Source organism: Biomphalaria glabrata, chromosome 4 (assembly GCF_947242115.1).
Source record: "Biomphalaria glabrata chromosome 4, xgBioGlab47.1, whole genome shotgun sequence".
Lineage (NCBI taxonomy): Eukaryota > Metazoa > Mollusca > Gastropoda > Planorbidae > Biomphalaria > Biomphalaria glabrata.
In genome coordinates this window covers 46,967,132-46,986,217 of record NC_074714.1, presented here as the reverse complement: position 1 = coordinate 46,986,217, position 19,086 = coordinate 46,967,132, and the positions used below count along the sequence as shown (strand labels likewise).

The 19,086-nt window shown below is 32.8% G+C and overlaps 1 protein-coding gene across 16 annotated transcripts in view; it reads left to right on the top strand.

The window, feature by feature from the left end:
* Positions 1-19,086, top strand: part of LOC106055000 (tubulin tyrosine ligase 3-like) — a 37,942-nt gene that overhangs the window by 9,113 nt on the left and 9,743 nt on the right. For 5 of the 16 annotated variants that reach the window (XM_056025432.1, XM_056025429.1, XM_056025442.1 and 2 more), the window contains exons 2-18: positions 1,824-1,897; positions 2,188-2,321; positions 5,871-5,984; positions 7,696-7,847; positions 8,106-8,334; positions 8,803-8,817; positions 9,653-9,708; positions 9,866-9,994; positions 10,258-10,372; positions 11,266-11,366; positions 12,248-12,332; positions 12,550-12,692; positions 13,165-13,226; positions 14,686-14,837; positions 16,330-16,425; positions 17,590-17,848; positions 18,699-18,804. In XM_056025432.1, the coding sequence (XP_055881407.1) occupies positions 1,824-1,897; positions 2,188-2,321; positions 5,871-5,984; positions 7,696-7,847; positions 8,106-8,334; positions 8,803-8,817; positions 9,653-9,708; positions 9,866-9,994; positions 10,258-10,372; positions 11,266-11,366; positions 12,248-12,332; positions 12,550-12,692; positions 13,165-13,226; positions 14,686-14,837; positions 16,330-16,425; positions 17,590-17,848; positions 18,699-18,804 (2,022 nt within the window). Of the gene's footprint in view, positions 1-4; positions 159-193; positions 290-805; positions 1,020-1,250; positions 1,683-1,823; positions 1,898-2,185; positions 2,322-5,870; positions 5,985-7,695; positions 7,848-8,105; positions 8,335-8,802; positions 8,818-9,652; positions 9,709-9,865; positions 9,995-10,257; positions 10,373-11,265; positions 11,367-12,247; positions 12,333-12,549; positions 12,693-13,164; positions 13,227-14,685; positions 14,838-16,329; positions 16,426-17,589; positions 17,849-18,698; positions 18,805-19,086 lie in introns of those variants that run through there. The other 11 variants (XM_056025440.1, XM_056025434.1, XM_056025437.1 and 8 more) reach the window with 11 other exon arrangements.

Sequence of the window (19,086 nt, the reverse complement as noted above, 5' to 3'; positions counted from 1 at the left end):
TTATTTTTATTGGAAAACATGGCGTTTTCCATGACGACCAGACGCCATTATAATATTTCTCAAAATACTGTTTTCCTTATGTTTTGCTCGTTATGAGAGTAAAACATAGGTGAATGCAGCTGGGTTTGTGAAAAAATATCATCCTAATTATCACTGCAGTAAAAAAAAATATTTAGGCGACCTTATTTATTGTACGTTTAATAGAATTCTTGTTAACTAGACTCGTCTCCTACACTACTACAGTACTACAGATGAGTCAGGATATCGGAGAAAAAAATTGGTGTACACCGTAAATAAAATAAAAGATGACATCGATGAAGTTCTAGATCTATTACTAATCTAGATTTATATCTAATTATCTATCATCTAGATATAGTTTAGCTACTCAATCTATACACTACTAGACTAAAATAGATCTGTCTGATAAATTATCATAAATCGTACACCTAGAAATGATATTATTAATTATAATATTATACTAATTATAGAGTAGACACGACTCAGACTCAGACTCTAGACTCTAGAATTCTATTACTATACTGAGTAGATGTATACTCAGTGTATACCATAATATTTATACTACATTCTACATTACTAGCTATAGATCTAGTAAATCCTAGTAGCTATACTAATAATAACTTCATCTAATTATATAGACATATAGTATACTATTTTACTATATAGTTAAGTTAAAATTATTTAATAATATACTAGTAGATGATAATAATATAGTAAATTTAAAATTATAATAATAGTTTATTAGTTAATATTACCATGACTGTATAAGTCTGTACTAGAAATACTAGAATTAGAATAGATCAACTTCAAGTTTATTCTAATAAGTCTAACTCTAAACTCAATAAACTAAACTAGACATCTAGATCTAAAGAAACTCAAATAAACTTTAGAAACTAAGTCTAGATTCTAGATAGATTCTGATAGATTGATAGATCAGATGTAGATATAGAGTCTCAGTCTAGTAGTAGTAGTATAGATTAGAATCTGAATTATATCTCATGGTAAGAAGTAATAGTAATGGGGCTAAAATCTTAAAATTGACATTTTAATAATAATTTATAAAGAAGAGTAAAGTGAATACTGCAAGCTTAGGTTACCTGAAAATATTAAAAATTATGTTTAACAATACTTAAAAAAATTTGTTTGTTTTTGTTTTGCCTAAGTCTATGATATGGTTTAATTAGACTAGGACTTTTCTATTCCTTGTGAAAAAATATTTTTTTTTATTGCAGTGACATTAAATGTAGCTGATACTTAACTATTTTGCAAGCTACAATTTATTTTGACTCTATTTGACTCTAACTCGTAGACTTGCTGTGACAAAAAAAAAGCCATACTTTGTAAAAAACTGTAGCAATGATACTTGGCATTTGCTTTGACAAAAGCGATCATGTTTTACCTTAAGACTATTTCAAAAAGCAAAAAGTAGCAGGCTTCTAAAAGAAACGAATTGTGCTTGTGTTGCATTATGAGAAGCTTTATCATACATTTATGATATGAGTGCTTGCACTGAAGTGGAGATTAGTGAATTTCAAACAGGTCTTGATGAATCAGTTTTCACTTTTCACCCCAAAGTCAGTGCCAAAAGTATTAGAATTGTTGAAAGTCTTGGCTCAGACTTTATGAGCAGACAGATAAAACATATTGAACACCAAAAAGCACTTGTAAGTTTTCAAAAGTCTTATATGTTATATAAAATATAATAATAATAATAATTTATATAAATTATTAAATTGTTACTGTATTCTTCTACATGTATTTGAAAATACTTAATGATGAAAATTCTTTTTTTTTTTTTTTTTCAGTTAGAGAAATCGATCAAGCAGCATAGATTGTCTGATCAGAATTCAAAGAAAGCTGATGTTAGTAGAAAGGAGTTATGTATTACATCTTTTAAATTATTTAAACTTACAGAAAGTTATTATCCATTTTTTAAACTGGATATTTTGCCTTTTTTTTTTATTAAACAAATGAGGACCTTGCTCTTCCAGTTCACTCCTTGCTCATTTCTGAGGTGGTGTCCATTTCAATGTCTAGGAGCCATCTTCTAGATTTTCAATACATAGTTGAAACATTCAAACTTTATGTGCATGCTTCATCACTGTATTTAAAAATACTTCTTAAGTTCTGTCCATCATTTAATGGTTAATGTTCTTTCATCATACAGTTGAAGGAAGAGACTAATGGGGATGTCAAAGTAAATACAGAGGTCTCCATAGCAAGTAAAATGAGTCCTTCTAACAACTTCACATTGGCTCGTACCAAAACCAATGTCTCACCAGGAATTGACACAGAAGTCAATGGTATATCACATTTTTAAGTTGAGTCCTCCTAAAAGATAACATTTGTTTCTCTCAGTTCTCTATTCTTAGACTAATATTAAGTTAATGTACATTTCTTACTGAAATATTTTTTTTTCTTCTAAATATGTTTTTTTTTTGTTTTTTGTTTTTTTTTACTAATTTTACACTATGATTAAAATCTTTCACCTTATACTTTAGGTGGGCTAGAAAAAGCAAAGATAAAGGTACCTGTTTTAGACATTGCAATCCCTTTCAGACCTTGCAATCTATTATGTGTAAATCTCATCTGTTTCTATAGCCGACAATTAACAAGGGTGTCTTGTGACTAGTGTGGGGATTGTATTATTGCCTTGGCTCTCTGCCTGGGTACCACTGACTCAGTATGTTAATTAAGTCAAACAAGTAATCAAGTAATGCTAAACGTTAGGAGGGAAAGGTCAGTACTGACCTGCTATGAGCGGTATTAAAGGCTGGATGAATACCTCCCAGCTAGAAAACTAGTGGATGGTTGGAGATGCAGAAGACGTATCCAGATGCAGTCTTTTATGCATCATGCCACTAGACTATCTGATGAATCTTGCCTCTCAACCAACCGACAAAACATTCAATGCTTTCATCCCCTTCCCCCTTGGTGTCGCCCAACGACCCCAGACATACGCTTGAAATTAGTAGACCCTAATGCCACTAAGCAAAGTCGTTCATCTAACGACCTTCAAATCCTAGCTCTGGAGACCATTAATACCTTCAAGCCCAGTACTATTTTTGCATACACTGATGGGTCAGCATCAATAGATTCTGGAAGAGCAGGCTATGGAGCCAACATCGACTTTCTTGGCTCTTACACAGTCAAAATCTTTGGACCATGTGGTAGTGTTTGCAGTTTTGATGCGGAGACCATGGCAGTCTGTGAAGCCTTAAAAGTCATTGACTCTCAACTTGGCGAGGGACATTTGAGGGCAACACAGATTGTTGTGGTCACTGACTCAAAATCTGTACTACAGGCTTTGCAAAGCCCCGGACCATGGCCCCCCAATATGAACACTGTCATCATGGCTTCACATAACATTAAACAACGCTATGGCACCCCTGTAATAATGCAGTGGGTACCGAGTCACATAGGTGTGACTGGCAACACAATTGCAGACTCTTTGGCCCACCAGGGAGGGCAAATTCCACCCACTGATCAGGCTGTAAGCTTTCATCAAGCCCTGGCTATAATACAAAAAATAGAAATGGAAAAGTGGTTTGAGTGCTGGGACAAGTCCCAAAAAGCCTGTGGAGTCTGGGAGCGCATGAGGCGCCCTGACCGCACTTCCCCGTGGTGGAGGCTGTCCAGGCCTGAGCAAGCTATTATAGCACAGTGCAGGACAGGCCACTATTCTGTTGGCTCATATTTCTCGCGGCTATGGCCAAATTTTGATTCACAGTGCCCCCGCTGCGGGGAAGAAGAGGAAACCGTGCCTCATATTCTGTTTGACTGCCCCAGACTTGCTGATCTCTGTCTCGACAGGTCTGGGAAACCCAAAATTCTCGACCTGTATGGCAACATTTATGCACTTCGCAAGACAGCAGGGTTTCTGTCCAGGGCTTTTGCAAGAGAGGATTTGAGCCTCTCAAGCCCTCACTCTAATGGAGTTTGATGATGATGATCCAATGGGCAAACTTACAGTATTTAAACTAAAAGCGATAACGTAACTAATGTTTAATGATATGATTTGATATGAATGATAGCTCATTCATAGCAATTAGAGAAAAAACAAAAGTCAATATTACATGTTAAGTGAAGATGCATTCTTTACAAATAGATTACTGGCTTAGCATAATGACACAGCTTAATCACAAAGCTGGCAATACAATCTGGGCTCACACACTGCCCACACAGCCCATACACAACAACCTAGTATAAAGCCAACAGTCTATGCCTAATGCCACTCAACATGACTATAATGACTAACTGATTTGGAGCAACAAAATAAAGATGAAAGTAATATAAAACTTTACTTACCCAATACTGGGAACAACAAAAAAGGCTACAATACAGGCCAAGCCATCCAAACTAAAACACAAGAAAAAATGACGTTTCAGAGCATGTCTTTAGAAACAGCGCATAAAATAATGTGGTACATAAAAGATAAATGCAGAATGAAGAATCAATTCAATATACCCATGACAGCCAGCACAAGTACCAACCACCATTACTTCTCCATCATAGGTATTCATTATAGTTGGGTGGACTCAGGGGTGTCCTGAAAATCCTGAATTTAAAAATCCCAGTCTTCATCTGGATTTGAACTCCATACCTTTTGCTTTGGAAGCCAAACATTTAGTAACTAGATAAAGTTATTAGCTGACAGGTTTTTTTTTTAGAAGCTGTTTCTGTTCTGAGTCAAAAATTAAGGCTTGTACAAAGCATATAGTTTATTTGTCTTCAGATGAATGAGAAATGGTTAATTTTCACTCACCCAAGGCAAGTTACTAATGGTGAATGGACTTGTATAAAAATATAAATATAATAAAATTAAACAGTATCTTTTATATCAATAATTTCAATAATACACTTTGTTTGCATTCTCTCTTGGATGTCTTCCAACTTTTTTTTTTTGAGGAGTTTTTATATCCTTGTTATTCTTTAATTCTGTAGCTTGTCCTTTTCAATGAAAATCTTAGTGATCTGTTGTTTTTTTAAATCTTTCCTTTAGTTTTAAATAGTTTAAATCAGTAATGAAGCAGAAGAACAGTTGATTCTTGAGAGTCTGAAACTTCATAATTTGACATACTCAGTAATCTGGTGCAGTGCCATAGTGAATTCATAGAATTAATGTACATTTATTACAGTATGTGAACACTAAAATCATACATTTTTGTATTTTTTAGATCAATAAATTTTTCTTTTTTGTTTTTTTGTCTGTTGTTTATTTTATACACTTGAAATAATAAGAGAATATCTATACACTTGAAATAATAAGAGAATATCTTATTAGATCTATATCACAAATACAATTTTCTGGACATATAAGGTTAAATTCTTTGGAGTACAGCTAGCCTTTAGTATTCTGATGTTTTCAGCTATTCGACACCCCCCTGGTTTCGTAATTTTCGGACTATCAAGAGTCAACTTTAGTACCAAAGTATAAATGTTCATAGATTTGGATCCATAGTTCCTACTGTTAAACTTTTTTTTTTTTGGCCTATCTTTAAAAAAATAAATGTCTTCTTTTGTTAGTATTGCCACAAAATCATTTGCTGTATTTTGTGTCCCTAGGGCCTCTGGCCCAGAATATCTCTGAATCTCTGCTCCAAAATTCAGATTCAGAAAAAACTGGATTGGGTTGACATATACAACAATAAACCTAATAATCCCAAACCTACTTTTAAGGGTAAATTACAGAATTTGGTGTTGATGATTTTCTGATTTAAATATTTATGTTGTAGTGGTACTGAGAATTAATGTCCCGAGTTTTGACTTTTGAATTTTCCTATTATTAAAAAAATTATCTTCTCTCTTGTTAATGTTGCTACAATATCACTTGTTGTATTTTGTGTCTTTAGGGCCTCTGGCCCAGAACAACCCTGAGTCTCTGTCCCAACATTCAGATTCAGAAAAATTAGATTTGGCCGACATTTCCAACAATAAACCCAAAGAGCCCAAGCTTAATATAAAGGGTAAATTACAGATTTTGGTGTTGGTGTGTTTCTTATTAAGTTTGATTTACCACACTTTTTGTATTCTGTTGTATGTTTTGTATTCTTTTGTATTCTAACAATTATCTATTTGAATGCATCATGCTAAGCAACACTTTTCAATTTCTAAACCTTTGAATAAACTTTGCCATTAATCTTATTCCCGCATCCAATCACCAATATTTACACAATGAGAAAAGGTTCTTCTTCAGAAGCCAATACCAATTTATTAAATGTCAATAACAACTAATTTCTCCCTGGGAAATGAATATCTAAATTTGTGCTGCAATAATGTAAAATGAATTATTCCTGTTAAGTCATAAATATTTCCATTGGAAAATGTTTTCAAGAAATGTTGAAGAACTTTCTGTTAAAAGCAATATTTTTTTAAATGCATTTTTATTTATTTTTCTTGGATTGTTTTATAGCTTGAGGCTGAGAGTTTCCATAGAGTCTTCACTTGGATTGTTTTATAGCTTGAGGCTGAGAGTTTCCATAGAGTCTTCACTTGGATTGTTTTATAGCTTGAGGCTGAGAGTTTCCATAGAGTCTTCACTTGGATTGTTTTATAGCTTGAGGCTGAGAGTTTCCATAGAGTCTTCACTTGGATTGTTTTATAGCTTGAGGCTGAGAGTTTCCATAGAGTCTTCACTTGGATTGTTTTATAGCTTGAGGCTGAGAGTTTCCATAGAGTCTTCACTTGGATTGTTTTATAGCTTGAGGCTGAGAGTTTCCATAGAGTCTTCACTTGGATTGTTTTATAGCTTGAGACTAAGAGTTTCCATAGAGTCTTCACTTGGATTGTTTTATAGCTTGAGACTGAGAGTTTCCATAGAGTCTTCACTTGGATTGTTTTATAGCTTGAGACTGAGAGTTTCCATAGAGTCTTCACTTGGATTGTTTTATAGCTTGAGGCTGAGAGTTTCCATAGAGTCTTCACTTGGATTGTTTTATAGCTTGAGGCTGAGAGTTTCCATAGAGTCTTCACTTGGATTGTTTTATAGCTTGAGGCTGAGAGTTTCCATAGAGTCTTCACTTGGATTGTTTATAGCTTGAGACTGAGAGTTTCCATAGAGTCTTCACTTGGATTGTTGAGACAGTTTCTATAATAGATTCTTCTTTTTTTTTCTTTCAGATCTTCTGTTAAGCTTTCAAGTGAAAAGATTTTGGGCATCTTTTCAAACTATTTCTAAAGAAACTTTTTTCTTCCTTTAAAAAATAACCTTCTCTAGATAGTTTGAATCTCACTAAGATTGTGAGAGCTGCTCCACTTAGATTTATGTGCTTCTCTTTTGCAAGTTAGTTCAGTAAATTTATGTGCATACTTCATCATCTTGATTTCCAGTGTTCCCTTTGTCCATTACCATTTTGCTTAACAGAGATTTAAGGCTCTATTCCAGTTCAGCAACATGTTATCAACTTAAAAAAAATATTTTTTTGTGCTTAGTGTTACTAGTACTAATTACCATTATTTTTCACCAACCTATTTAATAATCACAGCACTATCAACCATTATGTGTTTGTACCACAACTGTATGTCTAGACAAAACAAGTATCAGTTACGAAAATATTTCATTTGTTATCCTTGAGACTTTGATGTCAATGAATTAAATCAATATTTTTTTAAAATCAAGAATATATAAATATATTTGCTTACAATTTGTATTCATTTGTTATGTTGTTTTTCTTTCAGAGAATGAAATGTCAGATGCCTATCTTATTGCACGAAGTAAAACTATGCCCACCCTAAACCGAATGAAGATATCTCCACAAAAGTTGGGAACTAATGCTAATGAAGGAGAAAGGTTGCGACTGGCCAAAGAAATGGCAGAAAGAGCAACTAAGGTTAATATTAATATATTTAAAGTTGTTGTATTTTAGATAATTTTCTATATACTTTGGAACTGAGCATCTGTAATTTTGATTTTATTAATGGGATATTTATTTGTAGTAGTATATTTTTTTTTTGTATTAATGTTAATCCAGAAATAGGATTTTGGTCTATAGAAGAAGCAGATATTTTTGGTTTTAAAAAAAATAAAGAGAGTTCAAGTTTTTGTGTATCTGTATAAAAAAACATATTTCTTCCTTATTTATTTTTAGTACAAAAAAGTATTTACAATTCAAGGAGGATACTCAACCATTCGTCAAAGTCTAAGAAAAAGAGGCTGGGTCGAGAAGTTCTACAAGATACCATTGACATTGAAGAAAAGTAACTCTCTTCAGAAAGAGAAGAATAATTCTGATGATGATGACAACAACAACGATGACAATGATGATGATGATGCAGCAATAGATGATGATGATGACGATGATGTTGATGATATGGATAGTAAGTTTAAAAAAAACGGTGGTCATAGTATGAAGTACTGCTTAAGTCAACATTTTTATTTTTACTGCTTGTTAGAGGGTTTTCTTTCCAAAGTATCTGTTTAAACAAATAGAAAATTTTGCACGATTTTACATTAGTCAACAGTTTGCCGTGCTCTTAGGCATGTAGAATTTGTGGTTGCATTACTATTGCCATTTAAAATGTTGAGCTAACTAATGCCCTTCACAAATGTTAAAAAGTAGCTACCTTTCTTTAGTATACTTAATAACTGAAACAAGTTATCAGCCATGTTTTTATTTATTTAGCAAATTAAACTAGTATTATATAGGCCATAAAATCTAAATATTTTCTAATATGAAAAAAAATCAAATACATTTTTTTTTCAACTTTTGAATTAATTTTTATGCTTATTGTCAAATAAATCGATTTAGAGTTTAAACAGTTTTTTCAACCTTTTTATGTTTGCAGAAAAGGGCAAAGTAGGTAATAAAAAGATATGCTTATTATGATCATTAGACAGTCAGTTACAATAACAAATTTCTTACCATAGTTTTGAATACTTCATCTCATTCTAGTTTATCTGTTGATATCTAGTCTAGTCCTATTAGCTTAGCTAGTGTTAAAAACTGTTATCCAAATTATAATTTTTAAATAGGCCTGCTATTAAATTTCAAACTTTGAAGCTTTTTTTTTATTACCACCTAGTTTAGTTTTTATGTATTTATATATTTTATACCAGTTAATATAAAATAAAGAAAACTAAAGTCTTATATGTTTTGATGACTCTGTAATTTTTAAACAAAATAATGCATAGATAAAGCAAAGAAGTATGTGTAATTTATAAAACGTGATCAACATAATATTTCCAAATTCCTTATTTTCAGTTTCATGTTCATGTTTTTTTTATATTGTTTAAACTTTAATTGTTGTTAATTTATAATTTACTTTTCATTAATTATCTGAAAATCCTGAATTCAGATACAAATTTATTATTTTTATTTATATTATTCTTTGTGAATTAGCTTTTGTTTTAATGTTTGATTTCATAAAAATGATGTGTTCATGTCATAATCTTCAATGCTGAACTTTCACAATATGTAAAACAAATAAAAACAATCAAACTTTAAATGTTTATGAATAGTTTTATAATAATAGTATTCAAGGTAAATTTGACTAATAGAATAATTCTAATAGTTGTTGCTTTTTGATTATATTTTAATGTCAACAGAACAAAACAAAGTTTTTTTGCATTACTTATATATAAATTAGTTCTGACTTGAAGGTGTGATCAAATTTATGTGAAGGATTGTTATTTCAGATGACCAACCAAAGGTACCACCATGGGAAGAGGAGGATGGCATTTATGGAATTATGGTTAGCGTCTTAATGTTTTTCTACGTTCTTTATCATTAATAAGTAGTTATAGAACCAGCAAAATACTGTGATCTTACCAACACATGTTAAGAACTTGTTTTATATGAGCAGTTATGCCTGGTGCAAAATATTATCCAACATTTTTCTATTTGAACAGTCTCGCCTGGTACGCAATGTTAATCCAACTTTATTCTGGGTCCTGAAGCGAGATGCCATTGACTATCGCTTTCTAACAAAGGATCAAATGGTCAACCATTATTGTAAGGCTGGATCCTTTACTACTAAGGTAATATATTCACATTTTATAAATGTACCAATAAAAAAAAAACAAAAGATAAATAAAATAGGTCACTATCTAAATTGATAATGGCTCCCTTTTTGTTGTTATTAAAAATATTCGCAAATGAAAGAACAAATTTTAAGACCAAATTGTTTTACTTTGCATTTATTATGAAATAAAGTAGTCCACAAGCTAGATTTTATTCCATCTATTAAACAATTAGTCTTTCATTTGAACCTTTTTTTTTAAATTTTACTTTTTTCCCATAGGTTGGATTATGTATCAACATGAGAAACGTTGTTTGGTTTGACAGCACTGATCACAACACATTTTTTCCTCGCTGTTATCGATTAAGTCATGATGAAGACAAGGATGCTTTCGTAGGCTAGTTTCATTTTCTATTTCTTGTGCTTTAAAACTTAGCTAGTTTAGGTGGTAAACTAAAAGTAAAATCTTTTTGTGGATTCACTTTGCAACAATGTCAATGTTTCAATAAATCAAATACAAATTTCACCTATTCAACTTTCAGTAGGCTTAAAAATGAATTTTCAAAATACTAATTAACACAGAGAGGGCTGGGCCTGATGGATGAATGGTAAAGCATTGTTGATCATGTTTGTTAGGTATAAACAGTGCTATTTACAGAATCTATATTTAGCGTTGTTTATAGAAAATGAAGATGGCATTCTGCTTTTTTAGATCTGAGAGGGGGATATGCTGGCTTGGTTTCTGAACCGGCTAGCATCTTGATTAAGACTTAATTTTGAATTTTGAGATTTTTATGGTCATTGTGCTGGCTACATATGACACCCTTGTTAACCATTGCCCATAGATGAAACAGATGACCTTTACATAATCTGCCCTATATATCACAAGGTCTCAAGTGGTGCTTAACTTTTTTTTTTTTATGTACACATAATATTAAAAAAAAACATTTTTTTTTTTACATTTTCAGAAAACTATCATTACTCTGATCTTACTTAAAGATCTTTTTTTTTTTATGTGATAATCCATTAATAAATAAATTTGGATAAAACCTGCTTTATTATCTATTTTGTTATTGCATGATGGCATAGTAATAAACAGAGTCTCAAGTCTTTGTAGATTGTGATATTTATTTTAAGATCCAATGTTTTCCAAGATCTTAAAGGAGTGCCTACTAATGATAGGCAAAGTGATGTTTCAGGTCACTGTGCTGACATACTGTTAGGTCTTCAAATCACCAGATATTTTAAAGAATATTATTTTAGATTCTGATCAAAAAAATGTCTTTATAGATGACTATCGGCTGACAGCTTGTATGTGTATTGTGAAGGTGGCTGTAAGACAGACTTCTTCCTTTCCTGATCACATTTCTGAAGATGAAGAAGAAATCAAGGTCAGTAGTCACTTGCACTTTACCTTCAAAACAAACAAATCTTTTTATTTTTATTAACCTCTGGAAAATGTTCTCAGTTTCATTTGTGATTTCTTATATTACTTTCTGTCGTTTCTTGAAGTGGTAATCTATTTTTTGTTCTTACAGTTGTCTGCATTATTAGTCTAGTCCTAGTATTCACAGTGCAATCATACATGTTGGAAGTGATTTTAGTGATTAGTATTTTAATCACATTAAACAATAATTTATTTTTTCTATATCTATATGGACTATGACTTTCAACTTCAATACAACAGTCAAATGAGTTCACCAGCAACATAGCACTTCACTTCTTTACACACATAAATTGTCTCCCTTTCATTTTTCACCCAGAGCCTCCTTAAAATGGATCATTAAAGTCAACAATGTCAGTAGTAAACTTTCTTTCAAACATCTTCTATCCCTCTATCAATCACCATAATGTGAGCATTCACTTAGTAAGATTTATAATGTGGGAGAGGTTTGGTGCTGACTTAGACTTAAAGAATCACTGTCATTAACATCTCTGCACCAGCTAAATTTGGAATTTGACATCCCTGGCCTTGATCAGGATTTAAACAACAGACCTTTAGTGTTTCAGAGCAAGCATCTTAAACCACTGAGCCACATGCACCTTAAGGTGTTCTAGCAACTAATTAAACCTTAATGTGATTAGCTGCATCCTGAGTTGTTCTAGTTTTATATTACTTACTGTTTCACTAAGCCAGACATTATTGGTACTCTATAAATCGATCATTAATATAAGCAATTATAATTATAAATGTCGCTGTTTAGTGTTGAAAACTTGGGCTTGATAAAAGCAAAATTGTTTTACCACTTAAATATTTACTATTATTTGTCAGATCTCTGACCCTCCAGCTACCAAACCTGGTGATGATGACAAGAAAAAAGAGAATGAGAATACAATAACAGAGGAAGTGGAAACTTGTAAGTATCCAAGCTTCAATTCTGTAGAGAATTTTAAAAATACAATTTATAAATGGGGTCGTGGCTTCAATGTGACAGTGGAAACCTTGATTATTATTACACCTTATATCTAATGGTAAAAGTTTTGTTTTTGTTTGAAATGCGACAATCTCGCTGTAATGATTTTGCATGTGTTCATGGTGTTAAGTTAATTTTTATATGTTTTTACTTTTCCTAGCGCTTAACCCTACGGGAACGACAAACAAGAAACGCAAGAAAACAAGAGCTATAATTCCTGTGAGAGTCTTAGAGACTGCAGTTTACCAGTGTGAGAAGTTTTTAGCCTCCAAAGACCACGAGGATATTGACATGCCCATTCAGGTATTCCAACAATTTATATGTAAGAATAAAGTTAGTTCTGCACATATACAAAATAAAATTTGTACATAATGTTATGCTTCTAAAGGCTTAAAATTGTTAATTATAAAATAATTATTTTTAATAATAGCATCATTTAGCTAGTCTTCTAAAATTATTCCCTTTATATTGATATAAATTCATGTAATTAGCCATCTGATTAAAATATCCCTCAAATGTCAAAGTACTTTGTTAATGATTTATTTCTAATTTAATTGTAAGATGTAAGACATTCATTTGTTGATATCAAAATGACTATTTAGTGCAGATTGTGTCTTTTTTTGTTTACCTCATTTGAAGTTTTTCTCTTTTTTTTCAAAATCATTGTTCCGTCAAATTTTTAAATCATTTATGTCACTTAAATACAAATAATGTTTTGAAATTATCTTTAATTCAAATTTAAAACTGATCCAGTTTTATCTGATCTGTTGATTAGACAGGTGTGCTAACTGAGCAACAATGGGATGACCTAATTCAGTGGTACTACCAGTTGGTACAGTAAGTACAAATTTAGAGCACTCAGTATTAACATATATTATGAATACAACTTTGTGTATAAATTTATTTCACCATCTGCTGAGGCATTCACAGTACTTTGATTACCTTTTCAAATTAAAAAAGTTAAAATGTATAATATATGTTCAGTACAAACAAATTTAATAAATCTGGAAATGTTACTATCACTATTAACTTACAATAAAAATAAAATTATTTATTCCGCCCTCCTGTGAACTTATTGTCAGTGAACTAATAGTCGGTATACCATTTTTTTAGCGGGCCCCGATAGGGGAAAAGACGCTATTAGTTTTGTGTGAAATGTCTGTCCGTCCGTCCCGTTTAGATCTCGTAAAGTAGAAAAGATATTGAAAATCCGACATCACAATATTTTAGACCATTCAAAGTTCCGATGCAACGGCTACTTTTTTTTTTTCTGAAAGCGAAAAATCTAATTTTTAAAATCAGTTATGCAAGCAGTTTTTTTAAAAGAAAAAGCTAATTAGTATGCATTATGTTAGACCTAATTTAAAACGAATAGTAATCTTATAAACGTCATTTTCATAAACTTTTTTTTATTGCGGAATTTTTTTATTTTTTTTTAGGATTCGCTTAACAGATTGAGCCTTTTCAAAACAATACGATCTATTATAAGACATCAGTTAGGCCAGGGGAGGCACGGTGGCTGAGCGGTAAAGTGCTTGGCTTCCGAACCGGGGGTCCTGGGTTCGAATCCTGGTGAAGACTGGGATTTTCAACATTGGAATCTTTGGGCGCCTCTGAGTCCACTCAGCTCTAATGGGTACCTGACATTAGTTGGGGAAAAGTAAAGGCGGTTAGTCATTGTGCTGGCTACATGACACCCTCGTTAACCGTATGCCACAAAAACAGATGAACTTTACATCATCTGCCTTATAGACCACAAGGTCTATAAGGGGAACTAGTTAGGCCAGGTTCACATCTAACTTTACATTCGCTTTCACCTATCCTTTGATCTGCTGGACCGTTGGGGCACAACTACACAAGATCTGTTAACCTTCTTTCTCCATTCTTATCTCTCTTTTGTCTTTGATAAAATTTCATTCGTATGTTCTTTCTGAAAATATTGAAGCCTGCCTTGGTGGACCACTTTGGGGGCCGATTTTGAGTTTGTGTTTCCACACAAACTGTCTTTTGTAACCTTGTTTTTCTATAAGATCTTAGTCCAAACCTCCTTCAGGATAGCATGTGATTGAAGCTAGGAGGGTTAGAAATCAGCACCTTCTGACAACAGTCATAAGTGCATACCAAGTGTCAGTGAATTGGTTTGGTGAACCTTTTGTCTGTGAACCAGTTTGGAGTCCATCATTTGTCAGTGAAGTTATATTCACTTTTTTCACCAGATACACCACCATTTATCAGTGAAATTGACATTGAAATATTATAGCTGTGATAATATGATATTCCTTTTTTGAATTTTCAGTGAAGAAGGCTCATTCATCAATGTTCCTGTCGATCTAGTTAAACAATGTGAGAGTCTCACACGGCGCTTGGCCCAACACTGCCCACAGTTTGAAATGGATGGAATCAGAAATGTGTGGATAGTGAAACCTGGGGCTAAGTCTCGTGGCCGAGGTAACGTTAGGCTAAGCACAAATGCTGTTTTTGTTAGCACATAACTATTTGTGGTTTCAGTGAGTCAGGGTAGTCCCATGATTAACACTTGGTTAGTCTAGTTAGGGTAATGTTGAATGACCATGTTGTTGGGAGGTTGAATTCAACTTCCTTCATCTAGACTGAGTTATAGCTGACTGTGTATGTTGTTGTTAGCTTCTTAAGTAGATCACTGGTTACACAAAGTTATTTTGTGATGTTTGACTTGTTATTGGAAATAACAACTTACTATACATTCACAATTTTCATTTAAATAAATAGTAATCAGAATGATAATATTGTTATAAACCTGGTGGTGGCACAGATGGGGGTAGTGGTGTGAGTGTAGTCAGCCGACGCAAATCGCCCCAGGCCAGCGCTAGACGAGCGGTCAACCGTGACGAGTTACGACGATCGGCCGAGACGAGTGTCAACAAGAGGGTTCGGGAAGAATCGCCGTCGTGAACAGAGCTCAGTAGCGTCACGAGAGTTGTAGTCATCTGACCACCTGGAAACGTCGAGCGGTGTTCTGTCCGGTTCTAGAAGGGCAGTAGGGACCCTATATAATGAGCAGAGGTGTTGCAGTCAAGACGGTTCAGAAAGCGGGTTCACGACAGGAGTTCAGAGCACGGTCGACTACAGCACAGTTCAACGGTGTGGTTCTGTACGGAGCATTATGACGGTTCAGTGCGGAGTACTGTCAAGTACAGTTGAGACGAACGGCATCTTGGTCTGTGATCGAGTCCGACACAACGAGCCCAAGTGTGTGAAGTCAGTCCCGAACTGTTGAACCCAGTGCAAGCCCGGAACGAGACGGAGAGGCCAGTGCAAGACTTGATACGGCGGAACGGCTATTAACTTGGGAGATATTTGTTATCGTAGAGCTATTTGTACTTTTCTACGTGCTGCCAATTGTACAGTATTGGCTGTTTTTTATGGACATTAAACCTTTACGTTATTTTGGAGCCCTGACTTGTCAAGTTCTTTAAGTTGGTGGTGTATGGTGCAGTTTGCAGAGAGCCTGGATAGTGAGATTCATAACAATATGATAATCCAAATGCAAATGATAATATTTGAAGAAGTCAATCAATGTATATCTTGAGACTTCACTTGTACAACTTAGACTAAGTAATAATATAGTAACATCACATCCTTAAATCCAGGACCCTAGAATATGGTACAAATTAAACACATCCTGTCTCTTTCAATGCTACATGTGGACTTGAAACTTTCACTCACTCATTAATGTTCAGTCATGTGATCATTGTTGAGGGAGAAAGAAAAGGTGGCCAGATAAGCTTAAGAAAAAAAAGTTGTCCGGTGTATCAATCATGGGTTGCTTGAATTTCACTGTTTTGTACACTTGTCTCAACTAATGAATTGTATGTGCCAATGAAAGTAAAAAGCAAAACAACAAAAAAAAAAAGACGTAATAACTTTTTTCAACAAATGGTATTTTCTTTGAACTTTAAAGGCATCATATGCTATGAAAAGCTAGAAGACATGCTGAAACTAGTATCTAGTCAAGTGGTCAAAAAAGATGGCAAATATGTGGTTCAAAAATATATAGGTAAGTTAGTTCAAGCTTTTTTTTTGTATTAAAATATATGAATTAACTAGCCACAGAACCATGTTTCCTAGAAAATAGGCACATTGCTATAGTGAAAAGCTTAAATGGGTCCCCACTCAAATAAAGGATCCATTGTCTTTACTATTACATGTAGATGATACACATGATAATTTCACTTTTTTTTTTTCCATTTTAATTTTTACATATTTACTTCAAGCTGCTTTATTTTTTTAATATATTAAATCTACTATATATTTGTATATATTTCTTTCTTTTTCCGTAAGTCTACTTATTTTCAATATCCCTTACATCATTTCCACTTCCTTTTAGACGCTTCTTTTTATTTTTTCGAGAGAGAGAGCAAAAACAATGGTTCTTTATAATACTGACAAAAAAAAACAATAACAATTAATCCTAATAGCATTGACAAGATAAATCTAGATGTATTGTCATTTTGTAACATTCAATGGGGTCAAATAAATGACTACAATTAAAAAAACCAAATTGATATTTTTTATTTAGAGAACAAAATATCAAGATAAATGTAGAAAAGGGAACAGGAATGTGTACAAAGGACTAACTTTTTGTTGTTGGTGAGGGTGGGTGATAAGAAAAAGTGCTACTAAAATTAACCGTCCCAAAATATGAGAGCGAGTATGTGTCAGGTTAGCATTATGAGAAATTATGCTGCGCAGGTAAAAAACAAAACAAAATGGAGGTTTCAGAGAGAGAGAGAGAGAAGGAAAGAGAGAGCAGCACATGAAATTTCATTGTAACAAATTTTCTAATTCATTGGATAAAAAAGTATGTTAGGTTGATAGTTAAAACATTGCTCGTTTATTAAATAAAAAAAAATGGATGTTCTGACCATAATAAACAATATAAAGCTTGGGAACAAATCAACAGGCATAGACAATGTGTACTGCTAGTAAAGTATAAAGGTTTAATCAAGTAGCTTTAAAATGAGGCTGTAAGTTCATCTACCTTTAAACTGCATTAAATTAATGGATTGGTTTAATTTCTATTTAAAATGTTATCTGTCAAATCTTCTCCATTAGTTTGTACACTAATTTTACACTGTTTTTTTACTGATCTTGTTTATGAACCAATATTCTTGTTTTAAAAATAGCTTCTTTCCTAAAACTCAATAAATTACAATTTCAGAGCGTCCATTACTTATCTACAACACAAAGTTCGACATACGTCAGTGGTTCCTTGTTACTGACTGGAACCCGCTGACTCTTTGGTTTTATCGTGACTCTTACCTGAGATTCTGCTCCCAACAATTCACTCTGGAAGACTTTGACCAGAGCATTCATCTTTCCAATAACGCCATACAGAAACACTATAAAAATGGGCCAAGATCACCTCGACTCCCAGATGAAAATATGTGGACTCATTATGAATTTAAAGATTACTTAAAGCAAGTAGCATTTTTAATTGAATATTTTTACTTTAATATCTATTGGTTTGACAAAATGTATCTTGTTAAAAAAAAAGTTAAGTTCTGGACTTTCTGGTTTATATGTCAGATGATATAAAGCACATCTGTTTCAATGGCTGATGGTTAACGAGAGTGTCACGTGGCCAGAACACTTATTAACTGTCCCCCATTAAAGGCAGAAACCCCATTTGAACTAGGTGGACTAAAGGAGGTTCTGAAAAAAAACAACTTCACGTGTTTGAATTCATGCTCCCTCTGTTTAGAAGTCAAGAGCTTTAACACTTAGTCACCACTCCTCAAACAATATTTTTAATACAGAAAAGATAATTACATTTTTGTATTATTATGTATACTCCTTCTATAATGCTGAAAAATAAAAAAAATAAAGGAGCGATAAATTTTAATTTCTATATTACTCTTTCGCCCAACTTATCTTTATTATTAATTATCTTTGTAGATTATATTAGCCACTAGTTTGAAAAGTATGTAAGTCACAAAAACTAATTTCACATTGATCATAATAATATTGTATTTATTTTTATCTCTGAATATTTGCTTGTTTCAATGGACCTCATTCACCAATCATAAACAAACAATATTTTCGATAATATTGATAAAACAACGAAAAAAAATGTATCACATGACAGCCTGTGTGTATTACATAATTTGTATAGAAGATATAGAGAATCATGTGGCTAAATGTTGTTTGTTTACGATTGGTGAATGAGGTCCATTGAATGTTTCTTTGTTTTGTCATCTTTTAAACAAAGATTTTTGTAATAAAATACATGTGCTTAGTTGAATAATGAGGCTTGATGTTTTTTGACAGGAGTAAGAAACAGCCTAATGCATGGGATGAACTTATTTATCCCAGTATGAAAAAAGCAATCATATGTTCTCTCTTAGTTACTCAAGACTTAGTGGAGTACCGCAAGGTAGTAGATGTATATGAATTAATTTGTTGATAGACTGTTTAAAAAATAAAAAGATGAAAAATTATTTCCATTTTTATCATTAATTGCAATGCGAATGTTTTACAAAAAAGTTTTAATAACATTTTTTGGGGGGACTAAAATGTAGAAATTTGTCTTAGAAGTTAGCTTGATTATGTCAGCAATGGGTGCCAAATAGTAAATCAGCTCTCTTTGATGATTCTCTTGTATAATGCATATATCTTAACAAGTAAAGTCCATTGTTAAATTTTCTTTTTTTCTAAT